The 26,708-nt window shown below is 42.4% G+C and overlaps 1 protein-coding gene across 7 annotated transcripts in view; it reads left to right on the forward strand.

Moving 5' to 3' along the window:
• Positions 1-26,708, forward strand: part of Phactr1 (phosphatase and actin regulator 1) — a 469,538-nt gene that overhangs the window by 381,161 nt on the left and 61,669 nt on the right. For 5 of the 7 annotated variants that reach the window (XM_031358161.1, XM_031358160.1, XM_031358163.1 and 2 more), the window contains 2 exons: positions 11,168-11,335; positions 13,601-13,807. In XM_031358161.1, coding sequence (XP_031214021.1) covers positions 11,168-11,335; positions 13,601-13,807 — 375 coding nt within the window. The remainder of the gene's footprint in view (positions 1-11,167; positions 11,336-13,600; positions 13,808-26,708) is intronic. The other 2 variants (XM_031358165.1, XM_031358164.1) reach the window with 1 other exon arrangement.

Here is a 26,708-nt window from a genome sequence, read left to right on the forward strand (position 1 = left end):
GTGTCCAGGACTTGCTATGGTGGGAGAATTGGGTTCTGATGATGGCAAGTGACCTTGGTTTGTGTTGCATATTTTCTTATGCTTGCCACCAACCATCTGGCTAACTCTAGTGCTACCTGCCCTTGATAAATCTGACTGGAGCCTGTCCTTCCTGTGATCCTGGTTGTGTCAGAACTCCTCAGAGTCAAGCTGTCTCTGTGATCCTGTGATTCTGGGATCCTGGGATCCTGGGCTTGTTAGATCACCTGGGAGTGTGGCTTTCTCTGTGTGTTGTGAGACTGGCTGCAGAGCTTGTGCCCAAGGTCTGCTCAGAACACTAACCCAGACAGACTGGAAGGCACCCAAGTCACTGGGCTGGTGGAGTTTCTGTGTGCCTGGTCCCGATGGTCCCAGTTACTCCCAGTGTTGGGACAGATGTTGATTTCTGCTCACCTCTGATTATGAGTGTGTCAGAGTGCCTGGGAGTGGAGCTTCCTCTGGGTGTTGTGGACTAGCTGCGGAGCTTGTGCCCAAGGTCTGCTCTGGACCCCAGCCCAGACAGACCAGAAGGAACCCAAATCACTGGGCTGGTAGAGTTCCTGTGTGCCTGGTCCCACTGGTCCCAGTTACTCCCAGTGTTGGGACAGATGTTGGTTTCTGCTCATCTCTGATCCTGGGTGTGTCAGAGTGCCTGGGAGTAGAGCTTCATTTCTAATTATGACTCTTAGTGATCATCAGCAAATTAAAATCTGTTCGCATTGTCATGAGTGTGAGTGTCAATGCTATCACATATGTGTCCCCAAGGAGGATACAGTTTAGCTAATATTTCCAACATCGTAATGGATGGATGGTGGGTTTTAGTAGAAAGAAAGAAAGAAAGAAAGAAAGAAAGAAAGAAAGAAAGAAAGAAAGAAAGAAAGAGAGAGAGAGGGAGAGAGAGAAAGAAAGAAAGAAAGAAAGAAAGAAAAGAGATAGATAGAACGAAAGAAAAAAGAAAGAAAGAAAGAAAGAAAGAAAGAAAGAAAGAAAGAAAGAAAGAAAGAAAGAAAGAAAAAAGGAAGGAAGGAAGGAAGGTAAATAGGTAGATAGATAGATAGATAGATAGATAGATAGATAGATAGATGGTAGGTGGATGGATATATGGAGTGGATAGATAGAGGGTTGTGGGTACAAATAGGTAGATAGATACATAGACAGAGACAGACATACAGACAGACAGATAGATAGATAGATGATGGATAGATAGCTAAAAGAGAAAAGAGGATAGAGAAGAGAGAGAAAGGGATGATAATAAAGATAAGAGAGCACAAGGGAAGGGAAGAAAAAAGAGGATAAGAGCAGAGAGAGAAAAGAAGGGGCAATGAGAAGACAAGAAGAAACACGGAGACAGAGCTGGCACATAGTAAATTTCTGCACTGCTATTTGAAGGGCTCTTATTATTACCATCATAAATAAAGTATCCAATATAGTACTTGGCATTGGAGATGCAGAAATATTCGCTCCTCTCCTTGCTTCCTGCCCATCTTTCTGCTGTGCTCAGAGGATTTTTATAAAAGGAACAAAAAGCTCTAGATCTACACTGAAACTTTGCAAGATTTTTTATATAAATATTAAAACTTTATTCATAGTAAGCCAGAAATGCATCCATTTGCTTCCCAGTTCTTAAGTTTTCTATCCAGAGTCAAAACCTAGATGTAAAAATGCTTGGGTATTCAGTTCATCTGTCCTTTAGGCTGATTTGCAAATAATAGGGGTTTTTTTTACATCTCCCAGCACCCCAGGGAATGAAGATCTAGAAGTTTGGTATTATCTAATGAAGTCCATTCCCATAAAAGGACAGAAATTGACGCCCCCCCAGAAGTGAAGTAACTTATTGCAAGCTAGTCATGGCAAAGATGGCACACACTTCCCCCTGCTCTGGGGCTGGGTTCCTTTCTAATCTGCACGTAGTTTCTCTTCCTACCAATGGCTTCCAAAAATGAGCTGGGGTTCTCACCAGCACACCTCTGTTTATTACTATACAAACTTCCCAAGAACGTGTGGTTTAGGACACAATTCTTTCTGTTGCCTATCTGTGGCTCCTTCCATTTTCTTCTACCTAAGATGGAACAAGCATTCTTCTTCCAGATTATTCAGGGTGTGGACTCCACTGAGGTGACTGAGGTCACCCTTCTGCACTTCTGTACCTGTGAACCATTTGAGAGATGATATAAATAGGAAGTCCAGGTAAGGTCTTGTGGTGATGACTGGAGCTAGCTGATCTTGAAGCAGTTGCTAATGGACCTGACACTCTCCTACTCCCAAGCCAAAACACCTCAAACCACCCTGCCAAGTGACATAGCATACTTTGAATTAACACCAGTCTAGAGAAAGAAGGAAAATATAGCTTGAAGCTGTACCCAGTGGGCCATCATGGGGAACTAGTGGTTGTATCTTAGTGATGGACTAACTCTACGGAGAGTCAGGAACTGGGCAAGAAGTAGGAACCCTTAGGGAAAATTCTTTCTGGCAGGAGCCAGAGGGATAAAGAATGGGTTTTTCTTTTTAAAAAAATTCGTGAGTGTGGTAGGAGAGGGATGGGGTGTTTTTATTTTGTTTTGATTTTAGCTTTGCATTTAAGTTAATAAGGCTCCATTTTACATCTTTTTGTTCTGATTATAAAAGCATTTCCTTTGATAATTTCATGTTTATATAATGTATTTAGATTATATGCAACCCCAACTTGCCTCATGTACCACCCACATCCCCTCCCAACTTTGTGTCTCCATAGTCAGTGTCTTCTTTCTTCTCCTTCTTCATCTTCCCCATCGTCTCCTCTCCTCTCTCCCCCCACTTTTTTTCTGTAACCCATTGAGTCCAATTATTGTCGCCCCTATGCTCACAGGTGTAACACCACCTACCTGAGTATGTCCGACCTACCATGGGCCACAACCTCTGAAGAAAACTGACTCTGCCTACCTGGCAGCCATCTCCTGTCTGTCAATGGCATCATGAATCCCTCCTCTATCCTTGCTGGAATATTAATAAATGTGTGTAGGCTAAGGAAATAGTCGGGAAGGTGTTTAGCAAGAAAGAATGGGAACCTGAGCTTGAGCCTCTGAACATACATAAGAAAGCCAAGCACAGTCCATGCTTTTGAATCCCACAACTAGGGATGTAGCAACAGCCAGATCTCTAGGGTTTACTGGCCAGTCAGGCTACTCTCAGGAGTGCCAGGTAGTGAGAGACTGTCTCAAAAATCAAGACCCAAGAAAATCCTCAAAATCAACTAACCTGTGTTCATAGGGGCTCACAAAGACTGAAGTGCCAACCAAGGAGCCTGCATGAGACTGACCTAGGCCCTCTGCACATATGTCACAGTTGTGTAGTTTGGTCTCCTTGTGGGACTCCTAACAGTGGGAACAGGGTCTATCTTTGACTCTTGCCTGCCTTCGGTTCCCTTTCCTCCTACTGTGCAGCCTTGTGCTGCCTTAATAGGAGAGGAGGTGCCTAGTCTTACTGCAACTTGAAACCCCATGGCTGATTGATATTTGTGGGAGGCCTGCCTTTTTCTAAAGAGAAACAAAGGAAAAGTGGATGTGGCATGGGGAGAGGGACTAGGAGAAGAAGAGAGAGGGAATCTATGGTTGGAAATGTAAAATACATAATACATACATACATACATACATACATACATACATACATACATACTTACAGACACACATAACAAGGTAAAAGGTGCCTAAGGACTTGACCTCTGGCCTCCACATGCACATCACACCCCTTCACCCACATACTCATGAAGACACATTCACATATAAAACACACAAAGCAGTGAAATAATTAACATAGACGTCATCTCTGGCCTCCTACATGCAACGCTTTCATTTTCACGTCACATAGACGTCATCTCTGGCCTCCTACATGCAACGCTTTCATTTTCACGTCACTGTCACCGACTTGTGCATGTTGTTCTCCAGCCCCTCACTTGTAGTTGAGATTGCTGCAAACACTCTCTCATATATCAGCGTCGCCCACAGGGTCATTTCTGTCACGCAGATCTCATTCCCAGCAAAGTTACACATTTCCAAAGCATCACCTGGAACTCGGTTTTGATTGACCCGCACAAACATGCACCGTACTTCGAATATTTTGTTCTGCGTTCGGCTATATTTAGCTCATACTTTCCCGCTAGTCTGCTTTTCTCCTTCCTTCCTTTTGCAGCATTCCAGTTTGTAAATTACAAATCAGAAAGTTGTGTGACTAAGTCCAAGCCGTCCATCTGGCGTCCCTCTTGTCTTGGCAGCCGGAATAAATGTATATGTTTCTACTGTCCTGGTTTTTTTTATTCATTCTAGTTTAAAGTTTTATATTTAGATGTTTTATATGTATGGAACTTATTGAAGTAATGGTTCAATATATTCACTTAAGGGTGTACATAAGCAGAGTACCTCTTCCCCAGACCTCTGTTCAACCATAATTCATTAAACAAGGATTCTTTAATCCCACTAGAACTTCATGTGCAACATTATGCTTTATAAAGTTTTATGTCATAACTTAGAAAATCAGCTTCTATGCTGAGCTTAACTTTATTAAAGTTTTTCAGAGTTAAAACTGGCACTCTTTTTTTTTTAATCTCACATTCCAAAAGATCATGAACTCTGCACCTTCTCAAAACAAAAGACCCCGTGTTCAAGTAACTTTTTAAAAGTAGAAACTGTGGGTATGTCCGTATCCATGGGTATGTTAGTTTCTGCTACCCATTCTCCATGGCAACATTCATTTAGAAATAATTTTTAATTATCTTTAGCTTTGAACAAATCTAATTGATCAGAATCCTCCTTCTTACACAGTCCAAGATCTGAGCCCATGGAACAGTACCTCCCACATTTAGGGTGGGTCTTCCCACTCCAGTTAACCTAATCTAAAACAAGACCTGAGCTCATGGAATGGTACCTCCCACATTTAGGGTCTTCCCTAGTGTGGGTGGGTCTTCCCACCCCAGTTAACCTAATCCAAAACTCCAGTCATAGGCATTCAGTATCTGTTTCCATGGTGATTCTCTAGCCCATCACATTGACAGGATGCCAATCCCTTGTGTTCTTCCCCCTCCTCCTGGTCACATTTTACTAGGAAACACATGATTGTGGATCATCATGTGCCATTTTAACCATCAGCACGGATACCTTTAAAAGGCAATGTAAAACATCAGAATAACTTCTAATGGCTGGTCCACTGTTTCATACATAATAAGTAAGATAGTGATGCCCTGGGCAGATACAGGGACAAAATGACCCAGCTGCTTCATCTCAGTCATGGAGGTGTGGTATTTCTTCCTGGGAGTGCAGCATCAGGAGAGTTCTTCATTCTGCTGAAAAAGGTGCTTGATAAACAGTACTTAGAAGCAGCAAGAAGACATGGAGAATAGTCTTGGAGTTAATCAAACTTAGAATTAATAAACACTGAGTTTGTTTGGAGGTTCTAGCCAGGAAGCATAGCTACATGCATAACCCTCAACTGAGGACCAGCCCTCCTCTACTCAGGGAAGGGCATCCTCTCAATGGAACACACAGCTTCAGAAGAGAAATATGGAATGCTGAGGGATAAGGATACTCACCTAGCTAACCAGATCAGCTGTATCAACCCAAGTGACCAATGGAATGCGAGATGTCACAGCCAGATTGCCTTCATATCCCTCCCAAGCATTAAAATTTCCTGGATAACTGCTTGTCTTGAAAGAGTATAGTATATGATGTTGGTTGCACTGTTTCCACTTTAGTGTGTGTTATAAGATGTAATAACGTAAATATGTAAGTCTTTAAGATATAGACGCATGATTATTTTTTAATATATATGTTTATTATTCACTCCTCAAACAGTGTGACTCTCTAAATAAAATGATTCTTTACTTTTCAACTACTTATCTTGGCCATAATTAAGATTATAGACTTATCCTATCTATTGAGCAGTTTTGTGATATATATATGTAGATAAACATCCAGATGGATGGGTAGATGGGTAGATGCCTGGATGGATGGATGGGTGAGTGGGTGGGTGGATGGATGAATAGGTGGATGGATGGATGGATAGATAGATAGATAGATAGATAGATAGATAGATAGATAGATAGATGGGTGGGTGGGTGGATGGATGGATAGATGGATGGATAGGTGGATGGGTAGATGGGTGGATGGATGGGTGGGTGGATAGATAGATAGATAGATGGATGGATGGATGGATGGATGGATGGATGGTTGGATGGATGGATGGATGGATGGATGGGTAGGTGGGAGGGTGGGTGGGTGAGTGGGTGGATGGATGGATGGGTAGGTGGGAGGGTGGGTGGGTGGGTGGATGGATGGATGGATGGACAGATGAATAGAAATATATATATATGTATATATACATATATATATATATGAATGCTGGGTGGATAGATGAATGGATAGGTAGGTATGGAGTAGAGATAGATAAGAAGATCAATACATAAAGATAGTTAACACTGTTAAAATTGAAGAAGTTCCCAGAAACTATGTGATCTACAAATTGCCAATAGCTGTAAAGTAGAAAAACCTTTGGATAACTTCACAAGAACCATTTATGTGCCCATAGACATTCAAATTCTAATTACAGAAAAACTATGTAAGGTGGCCTTATCAACTTTGTTTTCATAATTCTATAAAACATTGAAAGTGCCTTGATGATTTAAATATCTTCATCATTGCACATAGTGGAAACAGTGCAAACAACATTATATACTGTACTACCTTTAAGCTAAGCAATTAGCTGGGAATTTTTAATGTTTCGTAGGGATATGAGGGACATAGCTAAGTAAATTTATAGAATAATTGCTAAAAGAATTATAATTGAGATCATAATGGTAAGATTTTTTTTAAAAGACAGTTTTTAAAGGCTTTTTTTAAAAAAAATGTGTATTGGTGTTTTGTTTTGCCTGCATGTGTGTTTACCACAGGCATGCAGTGCCCACGTATACCAGAAGAGGGAGTTATATCTCCTACAACTGGAGTTACAGACCCATAGTTAGCCATCATGTGGGTACTGGGAACTGAACCTAGGTCCTCTGGAATAACAGCCAGTGCTCTTAACCTCTGAGGCATGTCTCCAACCCCAACACACAAAATTTTGAAACAGTAAGACTTCAGCCATGAAAAATATTTACAGAAAAAGAAAACCGCTTCTGTTGGGGAGGCTGGGGGTATCTTTAACATCTTTTATTTCTTTGTCTATTTTTTAATGGAAATGTGTATTAATCAGTCACAACAATGAAACTCCCAAGATAATCCCTCTGCAAAGTAGCTCAGGACTTTGTGACCCAGCAAAAGTCATTTTTCCTCCACAGGAGCTCCATTTTGAGGGAGTGGAGGCACCCTAAGACAAGAGAGCCAATTGGCTTCTCAGTTAGCTGAGTCTCTACGAAGACTGTAAACTGGCTGCCTTTTTTGCATACGTGTATGTGTGTGTGTGTGTGTGTGTGTGTGTGTAATTGTTTAATAATGTTTCTGTTTATACTTATGTCAGATAATTCATCATTTAAGATTCTATACAATTATTATCTTTTTAAGAATAATTGAAAGTAAATTATATCATATTACCATAATTGGTAAAAATTTCCTTCCAGGATATTTATACGTGTTTCTTTATTGCTGTTTATACTTTAAGAAGTTAATCAATCCACTTGGAAATATATGTTCCCTAAGAAAAACAGTTTCCTACATTGCAAATAAAATAGAGCATTGATGTTCGAACAAAAGTACACAAAAGGTCATGGCTCATTTATTAAGATGAAATATTGGTGAGTTAAGGCTAAACATTATAAGCTCTTAGCTGTTTTGTACTGTATAAATATTTGTGAGTATGCGCTAAGCAGTCACTTCCTTAATGAAATACAGAGTCACAAGCAGCACCCAGACAAATCCAACTGCAGCTGCATCTTTTGTCCCAGAGTTACCCGTGTGGTGATTTCAACTTTAAAATCAGGCAACCGTCATTCAACAGCTTCAGTCATCCAAAAAGCAAAGCCTGGTGATTGCAGTAAGACCCTCTCCTCCTCAGGTGGCCTTCTCTGGGGCTGGGAATGTGCTTGGAATATCAAGCATCAGAGTGGCCTCCTGTGGACCACTGAATGACAGCTGTCACCATCTTCCAACTGGGAACTTCTAGCAAAGCCACTTCTCATGGTATCAGTTTGAACATGATAAATAAAAGCATGTTGAGAAGACTGGGCTACTATAAGGTTACATTAACCCAGCACAGCTCTCCGCGTCTTACAGATTTGAAGCTCAGCTGTGTAATCTCCATGGCACAAGCCTTAAGGTCCTGCCCTGCTCCTGTGTTCTCATTAACTAGTAGTAACCATGTCTTTCATCTCCATGACAATAGCATCTACTACTACTTAGGATGTGCTGAAAGGCTGAGTGAAAGAAGAAAATGAGATCCAACATAGCCTTCAAAGACCACTACTGTGTGGGACTGTCTCTTTCAATGAGTGTTTAGATATTTCTCCTGTTTTCATATGTTTATAGAGAATTGAGGTCAAACACTGTAGATCCTTGAACCATGTACTGTACTGCTTCCAGCAGTTTCATAAATTACTCTAACAAACACACATTTTATTGGAGGCAGTTCTAATGGGGTGGCCTGAAGGATTTCTGTGCTATCAGATATCATAGATGTATAAAATGAAAACATAAAGCAGGGCAGTAATGGCACATGCCTTTAATCCCAGTCCTTGGGAGGCAGACCCAGACAGATTTCCAAGTTCAAGGCCAGCCTCGTTTACAGAATGAGTTCCAGGACAGCCAGGGCTATATAGAGAAACCCTGTCTCGAAAAAAGACAATCAAAAAAAAAAAAAACATAGACAGGAAAATAGTTAAAGGGAAGATTAGCCTCATATTCAGCTCACTTTTACCTCTCTGTCTGTCTCTCTGTCTCTGTCTCTGTCTCTGTCTCTGTCTCTCTCTGCCTTTCTGTCTCTCTGTCTCTATCTGTCTCTCTCTGTCTCTTCTCTCTGTCTCTCTCTCCATCTTTCTCCACCTCTCTCTGTCTCTATGTCTCTGTCTCTCTGTCTCTCTCTGTCTCTCTGTCTCTGTCTTTCTCTCTCTTTCTCTTTCTCTCTCTCTCCAGTTTTAAGTCAGGCCATTGCTTTACAAAGATCTACTTCTGCGTGGGCATGACTTTATCTTTCATCTGGATGTTTATTCATCTGACTGAAAGAGCTTTAAGTCCTCTTGAAAAATTAATTTGCCTTTAACGTTCAGCTATCTAAGACTCCCTGGGTGTCGATGAAATCATGCTGGAGGGAGTTTTGGTTTAACAAATGGCCATTGAACGGGGAGTCTTTGATCCTCAATCAGGGTTGTCAGCTCTCAGGCCCTTTGGGGGACTGAGCTTCAAGCAGATCAAAGTTGACATGGTTAGTGGTTGGCACCAAAGAATTCTGGCACTTCCCAGCTGCTCTGGGCTGCTACAGCCTGTAAGGTAGAGATTGTAGATTTTCCTAGATGCTCACTCACTGTAAGTATTGGATGAGGACAGAGGGAAACAGACAGACAGTTTCCTTCCCTGCTGGGGTTGCAAGTTGTTGTTGTTTGGTGTTTTGTTGTTGTTTTCCTTTCACTAAAAGTAGATATTTTTTCATATAATATATTCTGATTATGGTTCCCCTACCCTAACCCCTACCCCCTCCCAGTTCCTGTTCACCTCTTCTCCCATCCAGATCCACCCTCATTCTGTTTCTCAAATAGAAACAAAAAATAACAAATAGAAACAAAAAATAACAAACATGTATCTGAGGTTCTTTGTCTCATGATACTAAGTAGAGGATTTTGATTCCTTGGTGAGCTCCATCTCCTCTGGCTTTATGCTCTTTCTGCCTCCTCTTCTAGAGGGATTCATGGGCCCTAAGGAGAATGATTTGGTGGAAACATCCATTTTAGGTCTAAACATTCCAAGATCTCTCATTCTCTGCATGTGCCTGCTGTGGGTCTCTATATTTGTTCCCACTTGCTGCAGGGAGAAACTTCTCTGATATTGGCCAAGCAAGGCTCTGATCTATGCATACAGCAAAATGTCACTACAAGTCATCTTATTGCTACATTCCTTTGGCAGAACAGTATCATCTGTGTTTCCCTCCCCAGGTCACTGCCCTATCTAGTCTCAGGCTCATGGCCACCCAAGCAGCATTGGGTATGGGTTCCATCTCATGGAGAGGCCCTTGACTCAGTCAGATAGTGGTTGGTCACTCCCACAAGCTTTGGGCCACTACTGCACCAGCACATCTTACAGGCAGATCACCATTATAGATTGAAGGTTTGTAGCTGGGTTGGTGTTCACTTTTCTCCTTTGGTAGAGTGCAGAGTGTCTTCTAGTATCAAACTTTTGCTTTTAAAACATGCGCCTTTGGTAGGGGCAAATACTCTCTGTAGGTACCAGCTTGGCTTCTCCATGTTCAATGAGTTGTATCCATATTGTCTTCAGCAATAGGGCCTTGCTGTGAGTTTGTGGAGAGCTATCAATGGCCTTTTAATATTTGCTCCCTAATGTAGAAATTCTCCATCTTGGGTCTCCAGTCTCTATTGCCTGCTAAGTTTCTATACCTTTTTAAAAATTAAAAGGAAAAAATAATTTTCCACTCACTTCTATTAAGAAAAGAGTCTGGGCTAGGAGATGCTTGATGGCTAAGAAGCCATAAAAGATCCCTGCAGAGGACTGGAGTTTAATTCTAGGTGCCTACACCGGGAGACTCACAGCTCCCACCTACTACAGCTCTGGTACCATCCCCTGGAGTGCCTCCCTCTTTGGTCCATTGTCACCCAAGCAGCCAATATGCCTCTCTCAGGAGATACAGAGCAATCCTAACAGGCACAAAGAGGAGTCCCTGCCAACAGATTGGAATAGCTCATGTCATGATATCCTGTTCTGATCTCATAGGACACGCCCATACATAGACACAACTAACTATATGTGGTTAAAAATTCAGTAAGTCTATGTGTATAAATTGTTTTCATCTTGAAAGCTTACTGAATGGGGCTCTCTCTAAAGGTACCGGTTTTTAAAGCAAAAATGTGGTGTCAAGTGCTGATACTAACCTTGATAAAGATGGTTCAGAGCATCTCGCTGTTAGCAGCCTTGAGTGTCACTGTGAGGACAGACCTTATCTGATACTACCATCTTCTTCCCTCCCACAGATGGAGAACTCTCCATATCAAATGAAGATGACTCCCTGGAGAACGGGCAGTCCCTGAGCTCCAGCCAACTCTCTTTGCCTGCTCTGTCGGAAATGGAGCCTGTCCCAATGCCCAGGGACCCCTGCTCTTATGAGGTGCTCCAAGCTTCAGACATTATGGATGGACCAGGTAATGACACGGCACAGGCCTGGGGTGGGTCTCTAATGTCACAGCCTCCTGGCAGGACTTGGAATGCTCATTCAAACCATCCAGAGCATGGAGACCTAGAAATGTTTGCGAAACTGAACACATAGTTGTCTCCACATAACTGAACCTAAGAAAATAGAAATGCTATTTTCACACGATGCTTTATAGTTTGTAAAAAACACTTCTTGTGACATATATCACTTTAAAACTATTATGACTTGTTTTATAAGGTTGATGGTTTAAAATATTGTTTGTTTTCTGACACTCACCCTTGTTAAGATAAATCAAGAGGATCCTATCTCTCTCTAAGCCTGTCTAGTCCACCTGCTCCAAAGGCCCAACCACACCATTTAATTTCTAGTCCCAATATACCCAACAACAATCATTCCAGTTCAGTAAATCTACTGGATGCAGACAGTTCATATATTTGTTAAATTGTATAGAATTTCTCAGCTAAGCCAGGTCCTTCCTATAGATGAGTTTGGATGCCTTCTGATTATTTGTTTCCCTCTTTGGTCCATTATTATCCAAGAGGCCAATTTGCCTCTCTCAGGAGGTATAGAGCCCTCCTAATCAGCCCAAAGATAAATCCCTACTAACAAAGAGGCATTGCATACATCAGGAGATGGGCTGGTCAAGGAGTATCTAGGACTACCTGGAGTGTGGATGAAAAGGCCACCATCCTGGTGCCCCGACGTGTAGCATACACATGTACATTATGTTCACGTTGGGGGAAGGTGAGAAGCTGTTTTCCAAAGTTTGTTCCCACACTTAACTGTGAGACCAGGCCAGCTACTGTTCAGCATGTAATTAGAACAATGTCCTCGAGGTGGGGAAAGCCCTGGGTGTCAGGAGCTCTTTGCAGGGCTGTACTGCTAGGTAGACATTATTTCCTCTGGGAGAGAAGGAAGGCAAGAAGGGGAGAGGAATCCTTTATTAAACTCCCTCCTTATGGCAGTCCATGGGAAGCAGGGGGACAGACAACCAATGGAGCCATATTTTGTTTGTCCTTTCTAATTTTAAGCAAGAATTTTTTTTTATTTTTTTAACTCAACTTCCCCTGTACCATCCAACTTCCCTTGTACCACCAGAATCTGGCAGTTAGACTGTTTTAGTGAAATCTACCACCCCATTAGACTCACAGAGTTATACTGCTATTATGTAGATTACCAGTACAGAAGGAAGCAGTGGGTCCCAACCCATGACAACTCAACCAAAGAGATGAGCTGAAATAAGACAGTGATAGCCAAGGTGTCATTAGGTTGGTGCAGTGCTTGCCTAGCATGTACAGATGCCCTGGGTTCAATCCCTAGTACCATGTACTTAGTTCTAAGGCGGGGAAGTACATGCCTGGGAATTGCAGCACTTGGGAGGTAGGAACAGGAGAATTGGAAGTTCAAGATCATCCTCTGCTACAGAGTGAGTTTAGAACCACCCTAGAACAGATGAGACCCTAGAAAGAGGAGTGCAGAGAGAAAGGAAGGGAAAAAATAAATAAAGATGACAAGAAGTCTGACAAACTGGAAGTAAAGGAACTGGACAAATAAAAAGGCATATAGCCTTTGCACATCCTCTGCCTTGTGAGAACATATAGGGCCAGGCAGGTCAAAAGTCCGCCCTTAGAACTAGAGTTCACATTGAGACCCTGGCTTTTGGTCTTGACCATTCCAAAGATTAGAGGAGCAGCCACCAAAGTGTGCTAGTGTCAACTTTGCCAGCTGCCACTGTTATCCCAGACCAGAGAGCAAGACCTAGAGGACAACACCAATACCCTCTACTAGTTTATGGCCTGTCACTCTCTTCTCTCAGCAAAAGAAGAGTTCGGGGACCCAATGAAAAGTTCCTATTCAGTTTAGGGGACTTGAAATCCTTGTTCTACTCATTGTCTTGTTAGTTGTGACTCTGGTCTCCTGAGTCACATGGCAGAGCATTTGTATTCTTTGGATGATCCAAGCTCAGTTTAAAATGGTGACCTTTTTCCAGAAGAAAATGCCCTTGCCCCTCCTCCCATCTCTTGCTCCTCTCCCCTTCTTCCTTCCTCCCCTTCCTGCCTCTCCACACCCTACCTGCCTTCTTGGTTTTCTCTTGCCCTTTCTTTATCTCTCTCTCTCTCTGTTTCCATGATGGCCTGCAGCAGGTGGCACTCTGCTGTCATGTTGGCTTGCCAGTGTCCCTGTCCTGTGTCCCTGGCTGCCCTGCACTGCGTTTGTGTAATGTCTCCTGTGTATCCTGTGGTTGTCCCCTCAGTGTCTGAAGAGAGTCCCTCTGCCAGTGAGTCTGGAGTCCTCCTGTCCCAAGATCCTTCAGCCAAACCAGTTCTGTTCCTGCCCCCCAAAAAATCTTCTGCTTTCCCTGGAGACCGTGAGGAGACCCCAGTGAAGCAGTTGCCCCTTCACAAACAGCCCCCGGCCCTGCCTCCCAAACCCACTGCCCGGATTGCCAACCACTTAACAGGTAAGTCCAACATCTTCTGAGACGCACGCCCCCTCCCTCCCTTCACGGGACAGTTTCTTACTCTCTCATTCTTTTTATCTGAGGCCTGAATAGGCATCTCTGAGAAGACAGCTCCACAGGGTGTTTGGGTATTTGTATGTGTATGTTGGTACATGAAGTCACGACCAGGATTTATGTCTCTGTGTCAAGAAGCATTTGATATGCAATTGCCAGCCATATGCCAAGAGCCTTTGGTGTTATCTGTCGTCTGTGTATCTGTAAATATGTACATTGTATTTATGTGACCGATTCAAGATTATCACCCATCTGGGTGAATTAGAATCAATGTCAAAATGTTTACACAGACGAAAAAAAAAGTGCTTTGCTCCTTTTGTAATGAGTCTGCGAGGGCTTTAAATGTTTGTTAGTTATTGATCTGAAGTCTGGAATATTTCTGCAATTAAAACTAATTTTATTCATTTACTGTCAGTTCTCTTTAAAAAGAAAGAAGTGAGGCATGAGGGTACACACCTGTAATCCCAGTACTTGGGAGGATGAGGCATCAGGAGCCCAAAATCATCCTTGGCTACTTAGCAAGTTAGAGGCCAGCCTGAGCTACATGAGACCCTGTCTCAAAAAACAACCGCAATAAAATAGCCAATAAGGGTTGTAGGAATACACCCAGGCTTAGCAGAGTTCCTCTAAAATGTTTTTTGTAGTCTCAAAAAAAACAAACCAAATCAAACCAAAACAAAACAAATAAATAAATAAAATGTTTTTTGTACTTTTTCTCCGTGTGAATAATGAATGTACTCAGGTATGGAGTTGGGTGTGTAATGAAATTGCATTTTACCATGTGTGATACTATTAGACCCCTATCAACTGCTTTTGTACAACATACTTTGTGGAGATTTTTATCATTTTATTCATCTACATTTCAAATGATATCCCCCTTCCCAGTTACCCCTCTACAAAACCCCCATCCCATCCTCCCTTTCCCCCCTCCCCTTTGCCTCTATGTCAGTACTCCTCCACCCACTCACCCACTCCCGCCTCACCGCTCTAGCACCCCCCTACAGTGGGGTATCAAGCCTCCACAGGACCAAGTGCCTCCCCTCCCACTGATGTCAGATAAGGCTGTCCTCTGCTACATATGTATCTGGAGTCCTGGCTCCCTCCATGCATACTTTTTGGATAGTGGTTTAGTCCCTGGGAGCTCTGGGTGGTCCAGTTAGTTGATATTGTTTTTCCTATGGGGTTGCAATCCCCTTCAGCTCCTCCAGTCCTTCCCCTAGCTCTTCCATTGGGGTCCCCAGGCTCAGTGCTATGGTTGGCTATGAGTATATGCATCTGTACTGGTCATGTCATGATAGAACCTCTCAGGGAACAGCCATACCAAGCTCTATTGACAAGCACTTCTCGGCATCAGCCATGGTATCTGGGTTTGGTGACTGCAGATGGGATGGATCCCGAAGTGGGGCGGTCTCTTGATGGCCTTCCCTTTAGTCTCTGTTCCATTTTTTGTCCCTGTCTTTCTTTTGGACAGGAATGTGTTTTTACAAATAGTATCTAAGTGACCTCTATGATATTTTACATGTAAAGGAGGAGAAAAGTGGAAAACACACTCACTTATAGTAGACAGAGTGAAGAAAAGAAAGTGGCGTCTCCAGGACCGGCAGGACATTAAAAGCATGACCGGAATCTGGGCATCCCACCCATTAGCTATCAATGTGAGTTATCATACAGTCCAGCTTCAATAGGAACTCATGCCAAACTCCGTTATACCAGTGCCCCCATCCATCTCAGCTGGGTGCCTGTGGTATAAAAGTCCTGTTGGTTCTCTAAGAACCATTTAACACATCAGTTTAGTATCCCAACATTTTAATTCACAGAATATCAAAGGGAAAATAGGCCACACTTCAGGACATAAACCTACTGTCTAGCAAAAATCAAACATCACTCTACACATGGCCTTCTCACCTGTTTTTTGTATAGAACAATGTGGGAGCTGAATCTAATGTTAGTAACTATTCCACCATGTGGTTTTATTAGCTGCTTGGTGCAGATCAAGGGACTCTTCTATGTTCTCTATTGTAAAAAATACAACAGCAAGCATCTGTAGCAGCCTGCCTATGTCCTTTTAAGGTTTTCCCAGGGTATTTCTAGGATTAAAACTACAAAGTCCAAGTTATATATACCCTTTAAGCCCTGGACAACAAACGCCCCTTAAGAAAAATTCAATAGTATGCAGAATAACCCTTATATGTACATATTATATGATGTATTTACTCAACATGCCTTCCACAGACAGAACAGTGTTATTATCAAATGGACACAACTCTGTGCTAGTTTAGTGAACACATATTTCATCAGTCCTCTGTGTCCACAGGTTCTATATCTATGGTGCAGCCAACCACACATCAAAAATATTTATTAAAAACTTTATACTGAATATGTCCAGACCTTTTTCTTATTATTTCCATCAACAGCATGGTGTTACAATTATTTACCCAATGTCTGCATTGAATTAGGTAGTGGGTCATTTAGAGATAATTTAAAGTATAGGGGAGGATGTGTGTGGCATCTCTATAAATACTATGTTATTTTCTAGAAGGGGCTTGAGCATGTGTGGATTTGGGTGTCCACGGGAGTGCAAAGCTAGGCCTCTATATGATCCAGAGAAGGCTGTGTTAGCGTGCTCTAGCAAATGCCATTCAGTGAACCAATCATGGTTCAGTGTAGCCTCACAGAAGGCTCCTGAAGAAGACAGAAGCCTGCTTGACATTCAAAGAGTGAAGAACATTTGTAGAGGATTGGGGAATAGATTCTCAGGAAGAAGACTCTGGAAAAGGCTTAGAGGTAATGATGTGTTAGGTCACTTCAGTGGCTCAACTGGGATAAAGACTCCATTAGGATTTAATTAAAACCACCAAGAGACAGGGTTCACGTGGTAGTGACCTGCAAAGATTTGTGTTTTGTTTCCTAGAAGTTGCAAAATTGGAACTGGTGAGTGAGGGGTATAAAGGAGTGGGCCTTTAAATTATCTTCCCAGAGGACAGTCATGGTGCCATGCCTTTAATCCCAGCACTTGGGAGTCAGAGGCAAGCAGATTGTGCTGGGGTTGAGTCTAGCCTAGTCTATAAAGGAAGTTTCAGGCCAGCAGGGCTATATATTGAGGCCTAATATTAAAACAAAACAAATTATAATAAAATAACCTTCCTGGGTCACTGTGTTGAATGAACAGAAATGGGAAACAGTTGGAGGCTTGTCACAGATGCCAACAAGGCCAGCTGTGGCACTATGCACCTCAAAATTACTAGTGGCATTGAGCAGAATGACCTGAGCCAGGAAGGCTTCTCTTGTCAATGCAGTGTGAGCTGACAAGAATCCATTATCAGTAGAAGAAAGAGGAGGCCAGTAGATAGGAAAGAATAGCTGTGGAATATTTATTTCATAACATCGTCCAATTTATTTAGTTATCTAATAGGTGAGAGAACACAGCAACCTCACTGTAAGCACAGGAGCTTGAGTAGAATGGCTATTCATAGGACCCCATACCTGAGGAATTGAAGATATCTCTGAGAGTATCAATATGATCTATGAGCATCCATATCATGTAACTTGAAGCAAACTCATGAAAATACATTATAGTCTTTCCTTGTGCATGGTTGTCTCTTAAATGTGGTAGAGATAAGAACAGGAGAGATGATATCTAGAGACTGTCAAACTAGTGCTATCCTTTTAGGTCTGAACTCCATTAGACTTGCTTAATTTTCATAAATGAGCAATCAGTCATAATGAATCTGCATCACCATGAAAAGCTCTGCTAACCCCGTTCTGTCGCTAATTACGCCAGGGACATCTGGGCCATGTCAGAAGGAATTAATCAACTAAGAGATTCCAGAGCTCTAAATTAAGATTCGTGAGTGGCTAGTATGTTCTCATGGCCGTTGTTTTGTCCATGTGTTCGACAGAAAATGTTGGACCATTGGAAGACACCAGGCTTGATTAAAAGAAGTGAGTGGTGATCTGATGAGATGTGGAGGAAATAGGAGCCTGGACAGGAGTGTTACTCAACTTTCCAATCAAAGCGTTGTATGCAGAGCCAACTCTCCTTTAGGATTCACTTCCACTGCATCAGGAGAACCACAGTGGACTTGGAGAATGTGTGTCTTACAATTCTCAATTCTTCAGTTGAGTGGAGAAAAGCCCTCATTCTTCCTATATTCCTCGTGGCCCCCTTCTCTACATTGTCTTCTCCATCATCAGCCTGCCTGGCAACACATGGGCCAGAGTTGGGATTATTGGGCATGAGAGTCTTACCTTTCTGGAACCACAGTCCCCAGGAGACCTGCCTGCATTGTGGATACGATCCAAGGTGAATGAGTCTCAGAGAAACGAGTTCTTACTGGAATGATGGATGGTCCCAGAAAGGAAGTATGATCAGAGCAAAACCCTGTCTCCTGCCTTTCTAAGTCTCCACTGATGGCTTCCTTAAGCATTCTTACCCAGAAGCTATATGAAAACATTACATGACTATAGCCAGTACCTTTTGCATGAGGAACCTGTGAGGAGCAGGCACCCCATACATGGTAGGTGGATGCAGAACAAAGTATGGCTTCAAAGGATAATGCATGGCAGCATCACATTTGGGTAGCCATTGGGCAGCTAGCATTGTTAAAGAACTTTACTAGGTACCATTTAATCCTATCTCCTTCTCACAGAAGATGACCAAAAAAAAAAAAAAAAAGATATGAAGATGGTGATTGTAGTTAGACAGCCAGTAAATCAGCTTTGTGGGTTTCTGATCTTTGTATGTTTTCATCCATTTAAGAAATTAGAAAACCTGCTTCATCGTTTATATTAGTCTGCTCAGGCTGCCATACCAAATCATACAGACTATATATGTCTTATGCAACAAAACTTAATTCTGTCAGGTCTGGAGAGATGGCTCCATGATCAAGAGCACTCACACAGGGGACCCAAGTTCAGTTCTCACACCTGCACAGTGGCTCACAACCATATGCAACTACAATTTCAAGGGATCCAACACCCACTACTGACCTCTGAAGGCATCAGACATGAACATGGCACACATATACACATGCAGGCAAAATGCTCATGTGCATAAACTTAATTTTAAAAATATTTAAAAGAATTTTATTCCTCACAGTTTTGAAGGCTGAAATTCAATAATAAAAAAATAACACAAATACAAATAATCACTGTTGTACTTACATAACATTCCCAGATAGCTAACCTGGAGATTGTTTGAAATATACAGGAGTACACACAGTAGATTATGTGTACACATTAGCCATTTGAGATAAGGAACCTGACCATCTGCTTGCTGATGTGGGTATGGCAAGAACTAACTCCCGCCTCAGATACCGAGAAGTGACTGGACTCTCAGCAAATTTAAGTGATTGCACATTTCAATGTGCCATGGTATCTGCAACTACAATTTCGTCTAACAAACAACATCTGTGCCCTGCAGAACTTTCCAGTGCCAGCACTTAGGCGAGTCTAATGAGAATAGATGCAATGATCGTTAAGCTGAAACCAGTGTTCCTATTTATAGCTCTCTCTCCTCTCTCTCTCTCTCTCTCTCTCTCTCTCTCTCTCTCTCTCTCTCTCTCTCTCTCTCTCTGATTCTGTGGACACTTTCATTGTTCTATAGTCATAATCATATTTGAATTCGTAATTTCATTTTGTTGCTGTGTTGCTCTCAGATTTATATTCCCATTCACTCCCATTTTCTTTCTGACATTCTACCTTCACACCTCCTTCCCTCTTCTTCAGCTCTACACAATTGTGTGTTTCACCTCTGCTCTTACCTGAAAGATTAGGATGCCATGAACTTGGGCTTTATCCATGCCACTGAATGGGGAAAAAATGTTCATAACACAGAGGCTCATACACTTGTTGGTAACTGATGCTGTGAAGATGTTCTGTGTTCTCTTAGGTCAAGTTCAGGCACAAGTGGGAAGCAGAAGTATATTATCCTTACAGTCCTGGAGACAGAGACTTGCCCCCACTGGGGGGTTCATGGCTAAGAGAGGAACTAATTTGTGGTTATGAGGCAGAAACGGGAGCAAGGCAAATACTCTATGGTGGTTCTATAGAAAAGGGAGCAGGGTAATGTTAACTGCCCAAATTGGCTGGAGTGAAAAGTTCCAGCAAGTGTGCACCAAATAGGGTTCCTCTAGTTGTCTGGCATCTGCCAGGGATGATTGAGGCAAAGGAATATCACTGTACCCTACAGTCTACATGCCAAGGAGAGGTGATCCGGCACTTAGGCTGCTCTGTATTGCATGCCCATTCCAAAGACAAGCTCAGAATGAGCCCTGGCTAGCTGTAAATATGGGCTGGCAACAACCAGAAAGGTTTCCAATATATCCAAACTCATAACCTCCAGAAAGTTCAAAATAAAAGTCTAAGGAATGGATATGTTTCCTGGGTTAACTTCTCTATACCAATTTCTCCATATTATCTAATCTTGATCTTCTTTTCTGAAAATATAAGAATGATCTCCCCTCTCTCTGCCTCCGTGTGTGTGTGTGTGTGTGTGTGTGTGTGTGTGTGTGTGTGTGTGTGTGTTGGGGGAGAGGCACAGTTAGCTTCCCACCATGTATAGGACATTTGACTAAGCTTTCATGTACCATTTTAGAAAGAGGCTAAGACTGCCAGTGACAGGATCTGCAGGTGGCATTAACTATGGGAATGCCTGGTGTGGAGACCATATGTAAGACAACCTTGAAGAAAACAGTGGTAGCAGGTGTGTATTAGAGGTGAGCAAGAAGCACAGGCCCCAGGAGTATGTTTATGAGGGATGTTATGCTCAAGAAATAGCAAGTAGTCCTTTGGAGCAGTAATACAGGATTCTAGTGGCATAGCAATGAAGGTTAGGGCTGAAAAACAGGAGCCTTGAGTGCCAGAAGGCTTTGCCTTTGTAAGAGGACTGGGGCATCCTTTGTGGGTTCTTGGCAGCAATCACTTGATTTCAGCTGAACCTGTCTGCTGGGAGTTTGCATAGATAAGATGGACCCTGGTGCCATTAATTGGCTATATATTGGGTGTGTATTTAGCATTGAACAAAAACTAGTAAGTGTGTCAACCTGGTACCCTTGTCTTAGGGTTTTACTGTTGTGAGCAGACACCAGGACCAAGAACAACATTTAATTAGGGCTGGCTTACAGGTTCAGAGGTTCAATCCATTATCATCAAGATGGGAACATGGCAGCATCCAGGCAGACATGATGCAGGAGAAGCTGAGAGTTCTACATCTTGTTCCGAAGGCAAGCAGAAGACTGGCTTCCAGGGAGTTAGGATGAAGGTCTTAAAGCACACACCCACAATGACATACTTCCTCCAACAAGGCCATACCTATTCTAGCAAGACCACAGCTCCTAACAGTGCCGCTCCCTGGACCAAGCAAATTCAAACCACCACTCCTTGCCTCTCTCTCATCGACATCTTTTTCCAGCTTTTGCTTTACTTCAACTAGCATGCTTAAGTTACACGGAAAAGGCAACCAAGCTGTTGTGCCCCGGTTCAGAAAGCTTGCAATCAACACCAAGTACGTGGTGATAAGTAACTAGGATGGTGACATCTTTGGGTCAAGACTGGCAAGAAAGAATGAGTTCTGGTGCTACAGTTCTTCTCCAACAAGACTCTGACACCCTGGCCAGCATAAGCCAGCTTGACAGTCAGCCTTTAGCCCTAGGCACAGATTTATACTGCTTCTTGAAGCTGGCAAACTCAATGAAGTAACTGAGACTTTTTAAGTTTAAAGTTAAGCCCAAATAAGTTTTATAGCCATGCTGTTGATAGAGCCTCCACTCAAAATTCACATGAAAAACATCTTTTCACATTAAAGGCCTTAATTTTTTCCCTCACATTGTTTCACCATGTAGCTGCACAGACTCTTCTGCACAAGTGTGCACATAGGAAGAAACCACCTGTGTAATATTCTCACTACAAACTGTGGTGGGAGGAATAAGCATCCTTTTAAAAAGAGAAAGGCTTCCTCTTAGATTCTTATGACCTCTTGTTCCAAGGTCTGTAATCCGAATCTGACGCTCAGGTGACACTGTATGTAAGATGTCTGGTTTTGGTGAAGGAGAACGGGAAAAGGTGGCCCCATCTTCTTTCTTCAGAAGTTATAAGATGGCACATGCTCCTCAAAGCCTTCACTCTCTCAAACTAGAGCACATAACTTTCCCTAAAAACATTAGCTGTCTTCAGCAGCAATTCATACAAGCTCTCCAGTTTGCTGTTGCAGTATTTGCAGCCCACATGTCCAATCACACAGCAGCCAGTATGCACGATCCAATCATGGATTCCTCTGTGGTGCAAGTTAAACTACCTTGTTAAAAAAAAAAAAAAAAAAAAAAAAAAAAAAAAGACATGCTGTATTCATGGTGAACCAGGCAGAGCTGAGTTCTGAAAGGTTGATGAAGATCCCATAACAACTTGCACAGAAAAGCAGACAGGTACCACAGATCTGATCGAGGAAGATCCTGCCTGTTTTAATAGGAAGTTCACAAAACCTGCAGCTCTGTGCTCCTCAGCTCCCTTGAACATTTTTATACCTTCACTATGCATATTTTCCCTTATAGTAGACCCCTATATTTTCTGTGTAGTGTTTTCTTCTATCCACTCTAAACTTAAAAACTTTGCTCTCATAGCTGCATCCTCTGATTCTAGTGTTCTATGCAGAGATGGGAATGTTTTGCTCATCCTAATGACTGTGATTTTCACCCAATCCCCTCTCTGTTCTTATCTGTTACACATATACCAGCCTTCAGTGGCTCGCCATGAAGGTGAATTCACTTCCAGCTATTTGTCTCTGGACTTCTTCCATGATATTTGCCTGTCCTGAGGAAGGCTCAAAGGGATGACAAACTCTCCCTGACCATGACAGCCCTCATCCATTGTTATAAAAGTGAACAATGGCGTGTGTTTTTATATCAGTGATTTGTCATGTCTAGCAAAAGAGTTACATACCTTCTTGCCATGTGTTTGTTGGCATGATTGCCTTTATTTCAGTGGTAATTCTTGGAGATGAGTCACCTGGCTGTCCCATGTAACTCTATTACAAAGAATCTAATTGAATTCCATGCCCTGCCAGGGTGACATGCCTGAGTGGTTCAGCGGGTGAGTAGCCCTCATCCACTACCCAATAGTTCTTCTCCACGAGACACAGTCCTCCTCATTGTCGCCCTCTCAACTGGAGAAAGTAAATTTGAGAATAAAAGTGTTCACTCATAGAAGGGGGAGGGAGGTGAAACCAAATTCATCTGCTGCTTTTGGTGTCAACTAGGATGGCCTTCGATTTCAGGATTTCAGAATGTCTGATGCATGCCATAGCTATCATAACCTGGCCTGACATGGAACACTCCCCCCGACTTTCCTCCATATCACTGGCCCTTAGAAGAGGTCTATCAGAACATCTTCCTTTTGACCAAAGCAAAACTTCAAGCTACCATGAAACCCCTGGGGTGAGCTTGTGTGCTGAAAGAATTGATGATATTCTTGTTAACTCTCTCCTTCAGGCAAGGGGGACTCTGATGCAATACTATAATTTAAGTCCTAAGTATGTGTCTTATAGGTCTCTTATATCTTGGGGCATCTAACATGCTGAAACCAGGTGACAAATGACTGAGAAATTCCTCTAACACCTTTGTGCATTAGGGACCAAGAGCCACTAGCCATGATGAGCACTGTTCACATGTTGGTAGTTAACATAGGCTCCTGGAACAGGTGCCAATTTAAAGGTCCATTGGTAGCTGTAGGAAAAAAGTCTTTAAGTAGATGGTTTGGATGTCTTTTCTTTGAAACACTTAGGACCAGACATACTTCATCCTTGTTTGAGGTTTTATAATATCTTCATATATATCATGTAGTGAGACATCTTGATGATGGAGCTCAAATAGGATCACAAGATTCTTTTATTCCAAATATACCTTGTACGCATAGTCTGAAGGTAATTATATACAGTATCTCCACTGATTCACATTCATGGCCAGCAGTCATCTGTCAAGAGAATCAATGGAAGAAATACCTCGCATTTTCATTTCTTTGTCTAAAAAATCATAAGCCAGAGCTGTTGTGTGGGAAGTCTGGCCCTCCCGGGCTGTAAGGCTCTGTGACACTCACAGTTTGGGTTGATTTTCCCTATTCCTGGAACTGGTCATTTTAGCTTCTTCTACTCTATCAGTAGAGCAAGCTTTATGAACACGCTGCATCTCAATCAGTCTGGCTATGGAAATCAGTGAGCAAGCAGTGCTGCATCTCTCCCTGCAGCCTCAGATCCATCACCATAAAGGCCAGAGGCAGAGTGTGTCCTCTAGCAAAAAAAAAAAAAAAAAAAAAAGGATGAATGTCACATATTAGTAGATGCAAAAGGTTTTATTCACTTGGGCCCTATCCAGGGACAAGAAGCAATTTTATCCCCGAGTTTTCCCAGCTAATGATACTTAAGTTCAAACTCCCAGTTCCTAACTCTGTTCCACTAGCTTTTTATAGCACAAGGTGCAGTGTACATCAGAGGCACACACTGGATCATAGATGACAGCTCTTTGCAGTCACCACCAAGATGTTCTCCGGCTTGCTGAATAGAGTAATGCCAGTACACACTGTATCCTAGGAGGCCTACCTGACCCTCATTGTCCCACCACAGGCTGGGAAGCATCAACACTGGTAGATTTTCAGAAGCATGACAAAAGTCCCTAACAGTAACACATAGTAGTGAATAATACATTTCTCAGAGCAAAGTCATACAGTATCTGAACTTCAAAGCAGGCTAAGAATGAGCCAGGGAATGTACTATGGTGTTTATTGCAAAGTCAGGTCTCCACTGGTGAACTCTAATGACACCCCAAGGACTTCACTGGGAGTCTCTTATCATAGAACCTCTTCTTAGTGGTCTGGAGACCTTGTGACATTAGACAAAGCTGCCTTGTGGAAGATGCTCCTTTCACAGAAGATGACTCAGCCCTATACCAGCTCAGGCCTCAGACTGACCTGTGGATGGATGAATAGACAGACAGACAGACAGACAGACAGACAGACAGATAGATAGATAGATAGAGATATATATTTATTTGTTCCTGGCCATAAAACTATATGGTAAGCATATAGCCTTCCCACAGATGAGAAAACTGAGGCTGAGGCTGGGAAATATTGGATGTCTTGGGCAGAGTCCTTGGTGGTGGAGCTGGAATTAGAGCTCAGCTCTTCTGCATGTTCTGCCAGTAGTAATTAGCTCCACCCACAGCCTGTAGCAGAAACCTCCAGAAGCCAGTCAGCCCTGTGCTTTGAGTAGCAGCTTGCTAAGTTCCATCCTAGAGAAGTCTTGGGATATTCTCACTTCACCAGTGCAGGAACAGAATTGGGAAAAGTAGTGTCTTAGCAAGTGTTTCTCAGATAGAGATAGAGCCCATTTAGATATAAACTACACTTTGATTAGTACCAGGGCCCACCCCAGCTTTTAGAAGGAATGGTACTGAAGCAGGACACAGCATTGGATGAAGGCCAAAGACTGATGATCCCTGGCTGTGTAACTCTGTCTTCCTATATTGTGTTAATGAGCACTGGTTTCCTTTCCCTCTGGCTCAAAGACCTCTTGCTAGCCATTCAAGAGGCTTGTAACTCGTTAACTCTTTGTGAACCAGAGAGAAAAGAAAGGAAATGAAAGAAAATCATTTACATAGGTAATGCACACAGACACACACACACATTCATACACATGCACACTCTGGTCTGGCCCAACCACCTGTCTCATCAACTTCACAAGTGTTCATGTATACTTACACACACATATACATACCTACACATGTATATAAAGACATTCATATAGACAAACAGACATACATTTGGTGGATTGGGCAGACAAAGGGGAGTTACAGAAGGATGTTGATATTAAATTCAAAGCAGTGTTTGATTCTACAAGCTCATTATAAGTTCACAGCAACAGTTTCACATGGCCTTGCTTTATCATAATGCATACCTGTGACGTCATCCTTGGATCTGACCTAGAACGAATGCTCTTCCTTGATCACAAATTTGTCCCAAGCCTTTTCTCTTTTTGGTGCAATTGTGAAAGCTCATTTTACTCCTTGTTATGTATCCTTTACTTACTTTACTTACTATTCTATGAGGAGTGGGCACATTCTATTCTTGATTCTAACTTTATTGCATCCTTCTGGTAAAACAGCTAAAACCATCTCCTAAAACTTTCTTCCTGGAATTATTTAATCAAATCAGGAGTTTTATAAAATCATTAATTCATCTAAACAGCATTAATTCATGAAGTCCATCTTCATGTTGAACTTCAGAGAATGTGCCCAATAGGGTGGGCTGATGCCCAGGAATCATTAGGCTATGTAATAGTGACAGGAGAGGCATATCAGTCACAGGAAACAATCCTGGGATGAAGTCTCCAAGGACCCTGCATTCTTAGAGCTCACCCATCACAGATAATGCTAAACACTGGGCCATCTCCAGAAAACTCCCTTGCATGCCTTTAGCCTTTGCTAGATGGCTTCTGACAGATTAAGACCTCATTAGCAGAGGAGAAACTGGATGCCATGCGCCACCTCTTCCCACTGACCTACAGGCATTACGAGAAGAAATTGCAACAATATTGGGCATCTACTATATACCAGACTCAGTTCCTGGTGCTTAGTAAGATGGGTGAGGAAATGGTCACACTCATTGTAATTTGATCAATAATACATCACGGCTGCCCACTGCAAACACTCTCTGCAACAAGTGAAGAAAAATGAACTTCAGTGAGCTGCTGGGGTTGGAGAAGCTCAGGACCTATGAGGGTCCTAGGCCAGCCTTGAGAAGAGGGCTTCCTATGGGAAATGTTCAGCAGTGATGAAGGTGCTCTCAACAAGATCAATAGTTCATA

This window comes from Mastomys coucha, unplaced genomic scaffold, assembly GCF_008632895.1.
Source record: "Mastomys coucha isolate ucsf_1 unplaced genomic scaffold, UCSF_Mcou_1 pScaffold7, whole genome shotgun sequence".
NCBI lineage: Eukaryota > Metazoa > Chordata > Mammalia > Rodentia > Muridae > Mastomys > Mastomys coucha.